At 59.8% G+C, this 10,971-nt stretch overlaps 1 protein-coding gene across 1 annotated transcript; it reads left to right on the top strand.

Moving 5' to 3' along the window:
• Window positions 1-5,052: 5,052 nt before the first annotated feature.
• Window positions 5,053-9,932, top strand: TULP1 (TUB like protein 1). Its single transcript, XM_051639294.1, has 11 exons — window positions 5,053-5,069; window positions 5,666-5,800; window positions 6,034-6,147; window positions 6,258-6,392; window positions 6,594-6,676; window positions 6,897-7,070; window positions 7,459-7,571; window positions 8,034-8,142; window positions 8,350-8,448; window positions 8,710-8,881; window positions 9,765-9,932. The coding sequence occupies exons 3-11, from the start codon at window positions 6,093-6,095 to the stop codon at window positions 9,896-9,898; spliced, it is 1,074 nt and encodes a 357-aa protein (XP_051495254.1). The 5' UTR covers window positions 5,053-5,069; window positions 5,666-5,800; window positions 6,034-6,092; the 3' UTR covers window positions 9,899-9,932.
• Window positions 9,933-10,971: the final 1,039 nt, after the last annotated feature.

Below are 10,971 nucleotides of genomic sequence, written 5' to 3' on the forward strand. Positions count from 1 at the left end.
CTGCTGCCTGTGGTTGCATCAGGCACATCATGGTGCTGTGATGTCTCTGTCAGCCCCAGGGGGGAGTGCAGGAGCCCGGGGCTGGCTCCTGGGGACCCTGCAGCTCGCTCACCCAGGGGTGCTCACGGGGTCGGGGTTGGAAATTATTTCCTCCTGTTTTCTGAAGCAGAGCTGAGCAGGAGGGTGAGAACCCCTATCCCCTCCACCTCACCCCTGCATGCAGGGGTGTCATTGCCTTTAAAGCACTATTTCAGAGTGTGTGGGGGGGTGGATTTTCTCTTTTGAAGAAGCTGGTTTTCATTTCCTTGGAGGGCAGTAGCTGCTCCCAGGCTTCAATCCGCAGCTCCCATCTTAAAATGGGGATGGAATCATTTTTGGGGGGTCTGTACAGGGGAATAAAACCAAAAAAGCAGGTTAACATGGTTCAAGACTGGGGCTGAGCTGGTACCCCCAGGTTTCCAGCTCCTCAGGGAGCAGCTTTCCTGGGGGAAAAGGGGGGTACCCCAGTGTGTCCCCCACACCTCGGCCATCGTCCCCTTCCATCCCAAAGGGACACTTTGTCACTGCCATGTGGGAGCAGCTTTCTGGTTGTTATTTTTCCTGTCTGTTCTTTGTAATACCCCTGCTGGAGCTTGAAAATAAACAACTGAAAGAAAACAAACAAACAAACCAAACAAAAAACCGAAACCAAAACAATGAAGGTAAAAGTGCTTTTTCTCTGCTCAGTGAAGGGGGTGGCCATGGGGAGGACAAAATGCTCTTCCCCCCTGGGTGGGGACATCCTGGTTCCAAAGGGACTCCTTAAGGAATTACTGGTGTCCTTAAGGAATTACTGGTGGCCCTGAGGATCAATCCTGCCCCTTTTTACCAGCTCCATCATTCCCTGGAGATCTGGGGGAGGGTCAGCACGCTGGGCTTTGGAGAGGCTGGGCTGGGGGATGTTGCTGGGAGGGGTCTCAGGTCTTTTTCCAGCTTAGGGAGGGTTTATCCTGATGTTTTATTTATTCTTTCTGTTTGTACTTTTGGGAGGGGGCACCCAGGTAGTGCAAGGAGGTGGTTGTGCCCCTTGGCTGAGGGTGTAGATGGAGCAGAGTGGGAATTGTGGGGCCCACCCCTCTCTTCTCTACCCCCCAACATGATCTTGGGATAATAAACCAGATGTGGTTTCAGTTCCTCCTTTCTAGTCCATCAAGTGTTACCTGAAGCATGATTTCTCAAGCCTGGCTGTTTTCCCACCTGCACAGGGATATTCCCAGAACATGTGGCTGCTCTTCCACGTCTCCAGTTTTCCAACATTGCCGGGTGGGGGGGGTTTGTAGCCAGCAGAGCATTGGCTGCAGTTGGACTTGAGGATCTTACAGGTCTTTTCCAACCAAAATGATTCTGCCATCCCGGTGGGTGTTGCTGGGGTGGGGGGAAGGAGGCAGTGAGACCCAGGGGCTCTGCAAAAAACTGGCTTTTTCTTTTTTTTCTTGCGGGCAGAGCAAAAATAAAGTCATTTAAGGGCAGCTCAAGCCACATTTTCCATAAGAATCAGTCCTCGACAGAAAAAAAAACAACTCACCAATTTGCTTTGCAGTTTTGGAGCTTTTCCTCTATTTTTAAGCAGATTTTTTGCTCGGTTTGGTGTTTTGTTTTTGGTGTTTTTTTTTCTGGAAAGGAGAAATGAAAAGAGAAAAGAAGATGAAAGGGAAAAAGGGGGAGGATTTTGGAAAACCTCGGCGGTGCTGGTGGGTCCCGGTGTCTGATGTTCAAATGCCACCTAGTGGCGTTCCCATGGGGTGGGAAAAAGGGGGTGATTATGATGGGGGGGAAGAGTTTGGGGTGTCTGTGATGGGTTTGGGCAAGGCCGAGGGGTCGGTGGGGTCCCTGGGAGCACTTGGGTCACCGGGTGTGGGGTTGGGTGGGGGTAATTAACAGCTAAATGCTGTTAATGATGAGGTGAGGTGGGAGTGGGGATGTGTGGAACCCGTCAGGGTTTGGGGACGTGGGACAAAACCTGTCACCCCGAGGGACCTGGGGACATGGGATGGGGCTCAGGGCACCGCGGTGATCCATAGGGATGCCCTTGGCCTGACCCAGGGATCCTGCTGCCCCCAGCACCTCCTCCCCATGCTTTTCTGTCACTGAGGTGATATTTTCACATGGAAAAAAAACCACTCATCCAAGTGGAAAATGGTGAATCCAGGAGGGATAACCCTGAGCGAGGTCGGGCAGCACCCCTCTGCCTAGGTCAGGGTCCCCACCATGCGGGGGGGGGACGGTGCTGTGCACCCCCAAAAGCTGCCCAGAGCCCACCTGACCCCCTGTGCCCCCCTCCCAAGCCCCCTTTTCCCGGGATTACCGCCCTGCCAGCTGCTCTCCCGGCGGGTCTGGCCGGCAGCCCCTGAAATCCTATTACCGAGTTGCAGGAGAAATAAAAAGTTAATCATCTCCTTCAGCTGCTCTTCCTCCTCCTCCTCCGGCTGCTGCCTCACGGAGGCGGCCGAACCGATGTTACTTGGTTCCTCGGTTTGTTGTCACGGCGGGTGAGGGGCTGGAGCGCCGGGGGGAGCAGCGGCCGGTGCCGGGGAGCAGGGCAGGAGCAGGGCAGGAGCAGGGCAGGAGGTCGGGGCAGGGCTGGGAACCATGCCCCTGCAGACAGAGATCCTGCGGGAGGTCTGGACCGCCGAGAGGTGAGTGTGGGTGGGCAGGATGTCACACCCCCCCCCCCATCTCCCTCCCCGAGGTGGGCGATCTGCTGGGTGTACCCACCGGGTTCCCAACTCCCCCAGTGTCTTTTTTTCTCCTGTTTTCAGTTTTATTGTGATTTTGTGAGATGTTTTATCAGGTTTTTGGGTTGTTTTGGTTTGGTTTTTTGCTTGGGGGGTGGGTGGGAAGGTGCTCGTTGGTTTACAGAGAGGAAAAGTGTTCATCGGGAAGGGGGGGGGGGGGGGTGTGTCCCCCTAATTAACCTTATTGCTGTCACCCTTGGCCATGGCAGAGCCTGTCCAGGGCTCCCCTCTGGGAAGGATGCTGTTGGCTGAGGTCGATGTGAGGGAGTTGCTTTGGGTCTGAGCTTCCCTCCACACCCCTGAAAACTGAGGTTATGCTCATCCAGAGGGTCTGGATGAGGGCTGGAAGCCCCTCACCCCTTTCCTTCCTGTCCTCCACAGCCCTAGCGAGGAGCCAGGCAGCCCCCAGCACAAGCCCAAGCAGGTGAGAAAAAAAGTCCTTCCCCCCCCCCCCTTTCCATGCCCAGTGTCACCATCCCCTGCTTCAGGCTGTCCTCCAGGGCTGGGGACATCAGAGACCCCCAGACCCTGGCCCTAGACCGAGATCTTCAGTGCTGCTCATAGGGGTGCTGGAGCCCCAGGGGTCCATGAGCTTTTGGGGACCAGAGCAGGTGGGTAGAGGAAGGCCCATTGCCCCCTCCCTGCTCCTTTGTGCATCCTTCCAAACCCCCTCTTCCATCACTTCAAATTACCTCCTGATGTGGCCTCTCAGTTCCTAATTAATGCTTTAATTAAGCCTCTCTGTTAAGCCCTCAGCCGTGACTCACTTTCCCCGGGCTCTGACCCCCAAAGGCTGGATCCCCCCCTCCCTGCTTTGCGGCACAGCCCTGGGGTGCCAGCCCACCTCAGAGGGGTCTTACCAGGAATTTCATCGACCACCCAATTTAATGAGCAGCCCCCCTCCTCGAAGGGCCTCGTTAAGTAACAAAACGAGCAGTTGTTTTTACCCTCCCCAGCTGCTTAAGGGATTAAAGGAGGTGAAGGAGCTTTTGCAGTGTGAGCTGATGACATGGAAGGAACCGGCTGGTTCCCAGCTCTGCTGTGGGACCCCCTGTTGCTCCCCCCTCCCCAAACCCACAGCGCTGGGAACCCCCTGGAATCCAGCTGGATCCCCCCTTTTGCAAAACACCTCAGCCCAGCTGGCTGGGGGATCTGGGAGGGATGAAACCGTCACAAGAGGGAAGGTGCCTTGTTGGGTGATGGGTGCCCTGATGCAACTGGATTTACTGACATAACTTTCTGAGAGCCCCAAGATGACCCCCACTCCCCAAATATCTCCTGCCGGGAGCCAAGTGATGTCCCACATGCTCCCTATGTGGTAAATCGGGGTTATTTATAGCCCCAGCTCACCGGGATTAGGTGTGTTGTGCCTAATCCCCCCCTCCCCGGCCCTGCTGACCTTCATCCCGGCTGGCTCCTCAGCTCCCTCCCTTCCACCGGAGCCTTTTGTGGGGACGAGAGGAGATGGAGGTGCGGAGCCAGGCTGCTGCCCGTCCCCGTGCCACCTGTCCCAGCTCAGATCCCCTGGATGCCCGTCGGGAGAGGAGCGGGTGCCCGGGGTGTTTCCCGGCCCGGGTCCCTCCGGCGCGGCTCGTCCCCAGCGCGGTCCATGGTCTCGGGGCAGGGCCAGCATCATGTCCCTTGTCCCTGGGGCTGGCATGTGGCTGGTTGTCCCTGCCCTGATGCTCTCCGGTCTGTCCACTAACGACCTTTTCTGTTTCCCTCTCTCTGCCTTTCCCGGGGGGGCTGCCCCATGGTAAGTCACCCGTGTCCCTGTCCCCGGGGCAGGTTCCTGCTCCCAGGCAGGACCAGGGAACAGCCCGGCTGTGCTTCGGCACCGGAGCTGGTGCTGGAGGAGCAAGAAAAGGGGGTTCAGGCCTGCACCTTCTCCACAGCATCATCCTTGGGGGCAGAAGGTGAAGAAGAAGCGGCAGGAGCCGGAATCCGAGGCCAAGCCCCGACGGCCGCGGGTGAAGAAGCCGGATGAGGGGGGGGCTGCGGAGGAGCCCCGCGCCCCAGCGCAGGGTGAGCACCGACACCCCCCCCCAGCTCCCGTGGAAATGGGGGGGGACACGCTGGTCCCCTTCACCACCCCACCCGGCACCCTCGGTTCTCCCCATCACGGGCATTTATTGAAATATGCAGGGGTGAAGAAGCTGAAGAAGAAGAAGGAGGAGAAGGGGGAGGAGGAGAGCGACAAGGATCCCCACCCCAAATCCACCAAGGAGCCTCGGAAGAAGAAGGAGAGCCCGGCTCCCCGCTCCCGTTTGGCAAAAGGACCCAAGAAGCAGCAAGGTGTGTGGGGGCAGCACCCACCCCTCTGTGGGCACCCACTCGTGTCCCCTCGTGTCCCCCCGTACCGTGTCCCACCCGTGCCACCAATGCTCCTGGCGTCTGCAGGGGCTCCGTACATCCCTGGGTGGGGGGGGCTTTTTGGCCAAAACCCAGTTTAGGCAACCCGGGGGGAAAGGGGATGTGGCAGGGGACCTGCATGTGTGGTGTTGGCTGGAGAATCGGGACCGAGGGGGAGATGCTCGGCAGGGGGGAGCTGGCTGGTGCCACCAGCTCGCTGGGCAACTTCCCAGAGCAAAGAAAAAAAGATGGGGTGGGCAATAAGATGGGGCTCGACCATCTTTTGAGGGCTTCATCGCTCGTCACGGCGGGGCTGCAGCCACGAGATGGCGATGTGACCTCACCGCTGTGTCCAGCCCCGGGCACTTCCGACGTGCCGCTGGTCACCCGCAGCCCCAGCACCCTGGCCGCGGTGGGATGGGTGCCCACTCAAGCTGGTGCTGCCGAGGGAAGTTCCCTGCTCACAAATCATGAGGCTGCAGGTCCCCGATGCACCAGGCCATGGCGTTGCTGACCCCTCTGCTGTCCCCTCTGGGTAGAACCAGCGGAGGACTCGGAGGATGAGGAGGAAGAGGAGGAGGTGGAGACTAAGGACCCACCAAAAAAGCTCAAGAAGAAGCTACCTAAAGAGGCCCCTTCAGACGAGAGCCGGGAGAAGAAGCTGAAGCCCAAGGGTGAGTGGCCAGGGGATGGGGACCTCTTGTACCCTGTGCCACTGGCATCCATCCTTGGTGGGACAAGGGGATCATCCACATCCTGTCCCCACCACTGTCTAGGGAGGCTCAGGGGACTGTGGGGCAATCACCTCCTCCCCATGCAAACTCCCCCTGGCTCACCCCTTCCCACTGGCACCTCCCTGTCCCCTGTCCCTTTGCCCGGCCACTCATCAGTTCCTCCACCCCACCAGGGGACAAAAGCAACCCTGATGGCAAAGCCAAATCTGCCAAAAGCACCAAGAAGGAGCCAATGTCCGTGTTCCAGGTGAACGGGGAGAAGAAGGAGAAGAAAAGCAAGAAGAAAGGTATGGGGTGAGCAGAGTGGGGGGTGGCAGCCAGTCCTGCTGCCCCACAGCATCACCCTGAGCCAACAGCACCCCTGCTGTGTGACAGTGTCCCCTGTGTCCCCTCCCAGCTGTCAGCAGCAGTGATGAGGAGGATGATTCTGACTCCAGCACCAAGCCCATCAGATCAGAGAAGAAGAAGAACCCAGCATCCCTCTTCCAAACTGGTGGGGACCCCCCCAAGGAGAAGAAATCCAAAAAGAAAGGTGACAGCCTGGCTCTGGGGATCTGATGGAGGGTGGTGGGTGCTGGAGGGGCTCCTGGGGGTGTGGGTGAGCCTGGCCGTGGAGTGGGGTGGTTATCATCAATGGTGGTGGTGTGGATCTATGCTGAGATGGGTTTTGGGGTTCAGTGGAGTCAGGGTCTTCATGCTCCCCCCCCATGCCCCTAACTGCTCCTTCCTGCAGCTCCTCCCAAAGCAGATGAGAGTGAGGAGGAGACTCCAGAGAAAAACTCCAACAAGAAAGGGAAAGGGAAGAAATCAAAGAAGGTACAAAAAACCCCAAACAACTCCTCAGAGGGTGGGGGTACCCTCAGAATGGGGGAGGGCAGGTCAGGGGGCTGGAGTATGCCTTGGGGACACCTGCTGCAGCCCTGTCCCCAAAGCCACTGGGTGCTGAGCCACAGCCTGGGGGGGTTTGGGGGCAAGGAGCAACTCACTGGGAAAGGAGAGGAGCTTTTTGGGGTCACCTCTCCCTCTCATGCTTCAGACAAAGGAGGAGAGGCCCCCGTCACCTGTCATTGAGGTGGACAACCTGGAGGAGTTTGTGCTGCGACCAGCACCCCAAGGGGTGACCATCAAGTGCCGGGTGACACGGGACAAGAAGGGGATGGACAGGGGGCTGTACCCCACCTACTACGTCCACCTGGATAACGACAAGAAGGTGGGCAGGGGTGGGGGTTTGGCTCTGCACCCACCCCTGGAAGCACCATCAGGACTTTGGGGGGATGTCTGTCTGCATCCCACTGTTGTGGTGGGTCCTGGGTGGGCCTGCTCCCCTCCCCTGCAGTTCCTCCTGGGAAATGCCCCGTGTTGATGGTACTTGGGATGATGAACAAGTGGCATCTGCAGAGTCAAGGCAACAGCAGGCTGGGCTCAGACCCTCCTGCCCCTCAGCTTAGCTGGTATTTTAGGGATTTTCTTCACTCCATGACTTGCCTAAGGTGGCAGTGACCTGCACAGAGGGCACGGGGGGGGGGGGGGTGGTGAGTTGGGGACAGCAATGGCCATGGCAATGCCCTGTCCCCACCACAGCCCCATCCCCCTCCCAGGTGTTCCTCCTCGCTGGGAGGAAGCGTAAGAAGAGCAAAACCTCCAACTACCTCATCTCCATAGACCCCACTGACCTGTCGAGGGGGGGAAACAACTTCATTGGGAAGCTGAGGTAAGAGCAGAGGTGACACCCCATTCCTGCAGCACCCCATTCCTGCAGCACCCTGCTCCTTGGGTTGCCAGCTGCCCAGAGTAGGAGGTCAAGCAGGAGACTAAGTTCAGCATTCCCCACTGCTGGGTCTGACCCGAGGAGTGTCGGGGGGCCAGGAGGGGAAAACAGGCTCTCCTGGTTCCTCCTGGCAGACAGGTCAGGGCTAGAAATGGCACCCAGCAAATCCTGGCCTGCTGCAGCACCAGCAGGAACCAGATGTGTGTGGGGGGGTGGGGGTCCCCGAGGCAGCACCCTGTGACACCCCAATTTAGAGTTGCCCTGAACCCCAGAAAAACAGCTACAAGGGGTGGGGATGGATGGCATTGGGCCATGTGGGGTTTGCAGCTGGAGGAGGCGGGGCAGGGAGGGTCGGAGGGGGATTTAGTGACAGTGGCCACGGCCACCTCCTGCCCTCGGCTGCAGATCCAACCTGATGGGAACCAAGTTCACGGTGTTCGACAACGGCGCCAACCCCGACCGGGCCAACGCCGACTGGTCCAACGTGCGGCAGGAGCTCTCGGCCGTGGTCTATGTAAGCAGCAGCACAGGGAAACCCCCCGGGACACTTCCCCACCTCGGACAGGTCCCAGCCTGCAACCCTTTCCCTGGGCCACCACCTCAGGGGGGGCTGTAGAGAAGTGGGATGGGCTGGATCCACCCCCGAGCGCTTCCTGCTTCAGCCACCTGCGGGGAGCTGCAGCCCACCGCCCCTGTGGTGGGGATGGGGTTTCTCTTGTAGGAAACCAACGTCTTGGGGTTCAAAGGCCCCCGGAAGATGACCGTCCTCATCCCTGGGATGAACTCTGACAACGAGAGGGTGCCCATCCGGCCCCGAAACGTAAGTCAGGGGCCAGGCTGGGAAGTGTCTCTTGGGGGCTGGATTTGTTGGGGTTCACCTTGAGTTTTGCCAGTTTGGGGGCATGGAAAGGCTTTCAGGTGCCCCTGAAATTCAAGGCACCTCCCTGGGAGGTGGGAGGTGTGCTGTCTGTATTTTTTTTTTCCTCTGTGCTGGATCCCATCTCCCAGCTGGATCCTGCTGTGGAGCATCCCCCTGGGCAAGCCACGGTGTGGGTGGTCACCCCAGCTCTGCTCTCCCCAGGATAACGACGGCCTCCTGATGCGATGGCAGAACAGAAACATGGACAACATCATCGAGCTGCACAACAAAGCACCAGTGTGGAATGATGAGACCCAATCCTACGTCCTCAACTTCCACGGCCGGGTCACCCACGCCTCTGTCAAAAACTTCCAGATCGTGCACAGCAGCGACAGTAAGATGGGGAGGGGACAGGACGGGAAGGGGAGTAGGGGTGGCGTTGCTATCAGCCCCAGCACCTCTTTTTTTTTTGCTGAGGTTTGGGGTTTTTTTCCATGTTTTGGGGATGGAGCCACCGCTCGGATCCCGGGGGCCGGCAGAGGGAGCGCGCGGGTCACCTGTTGCCAGGCAGATTAGGGCAAGGAGCAATCCTGTGGGGTGCTGAGCCCACCACCCACCCCACCCCCCCACCCCCACCCCACAGCATCACCCCCAGCATCACCCCCTCATTGCCAGCGGGCTCACCCCCCCGGGGCTACGTCGAGCCTCGGGGACAGTCCGGCGGGGGTGGCGGTGGCTCTGTCCCCCCGGACGGGGCGGTTTGTCACCTGTCCGGTGCAGTCAGAAACCCTCGGCCTCCGGGGTGTTGGGTTACGGGACAGAAAAAAACCTCTCGGGGGCCCCTGGTTATTTTTACCGATTTCCTGTCACCCGCCCGCGGGTAGCAGCGGTCCCACGGTGGGGGGGGGGGGGTGGGGGGGGTGGGCAGGGTGAGTGGGGTCCCTGTCCCTGGGGGGAGGGGGGGGCAGGGTGAGTGGGGTCCCTGTCCCTGGGGGGGTGGGGTCAGGGTGAGTGGGGTCCCTGTCCCTGGGGGGAGGGGGTCAGGGTGAGTGGGGTCCCTGTCCCTGGGGGCGCGGGGGGCTGTGGCTCCTGGGGAAAGGTGGGGTTGGGGGGGAGCTGAAGGGTGCGGTGCCCTGGGGGGGTTTTGTGTCACACGCTGCTGCGGGGAGAGGGATGGGGAGCGGGGGGGACGAATTGGGGGTGCTGCTGGGAAGGGTCCCCTGGGAAGAGGGGGACGCACCAGGACACCCCAGCCCCACTCCTCCCCTCTCCTGCAGCCGACTACATCGTGATGCAGTTCGGGCGCGTGGCCGACGACGCCTTCACCATGGACTACAACTACCCGCTCTGCGCGGTACAGGCCTTCGCCATCGCCCTCTCCAGCTTCGACGGGAAGCTGGCCTGCGAGTAGGACCTGCTCCAGGGCCACCAGAGCCACCAGGGCCACCAGGGCCACCAGGGCCAGGTGCTGGTGCCCGGAGGATGCTCCCGCATCCCTGCCCTGCTCCACCGCCTCCGTTCTCCACCTTCTGCCTGGTGAATGTTCCCGGTTACAGCCGCTCCTGGGATGGCTCGAGGGACACTGTGCCCGCCATGGGACACTCATCTGGCCACTGCCACCCTCACTGGGCACACTGGGACAGATCAGTGCTCTGGGGCAGATGGCAGAGTCAAGCCCAGGGTATATTTAGCAGATGAGGCTGACTGTGATCCCGATCTTATCCCTTTGAGACATTTCTTGGACTCGAATCCTGGAAGCTCATTCCGCCCCCCCTTTTCTTTTTTTTTTTTTTAGGTTCTGGTTTGTATTTTGTAGCTCAGTCTCTCAGCCAGAATGGGGTTGGTGCTCTCCTTGGGTGATGTTTGCTCATCCCCCTGAGTGTGCAGAGCCCTCATGCATAGCTGGGCTCTGCCCAGACTCCTGGCTTGGGAACCCCTGCCCAGCTCAGTGCCCACTGGGCACCAAATCCCTCTTTTGCTCCCTTTTTCCCGGGCACAAGCAGCCGTGCAGGGCCCACGTTGTCTTTATTCACCCCAGGCTCTCCCTCCACTGGGTCTAACCCTGCTTCCTTTGGGGGATTTGGGTCCCCAAGGAGCATCCTGGCACCCTGAGCACCCGTGGCACGTGGGCAGGTGCCGAGGGCGGCGGGTGCCGGGGGTGGAAGGCGGGACAGCCACGTGAGGCTGGGCTGGTGCCACCGGGGAGGGACCTGGAAGGGAAAACTCTGGGTGCACCAGGAAGCACCTGGGGTGACTCACAAGGTGGGGCGTGGTGCTGAGTCATGCTCAGCACCCAGATGGGCTCTGCTGAGCCCCCCGAGCTCCCCCCAAAATCCGCTGTGCTCCTGCTCCTTGCCACACCAGAGCTCCGTGGCATCCCTGTGGACCCCACCAGCTTGGTGGTCCCAAACACCACCACACACCCCAGGGGTCCCCACGGCCAGGACTGATCCCACCAGTGCTCCGAGGTCAAGGGGAGGTGGA

This window comes from Apus apus, chromosome 23 (genome assembly GCF_020740795.1).
Source record: "Apus apus isolate bApuApu2 chromosome 23, bApuApu2.pri.cur, whole genome shotgun sequence".
In the NCBI taxonomy this organism is placed as follows: domain Eukaryota; kingdom Metazoa; phylum Chordata; class Aves; order Apodiformes; family Apodidae; genus Apus; species Apus apus.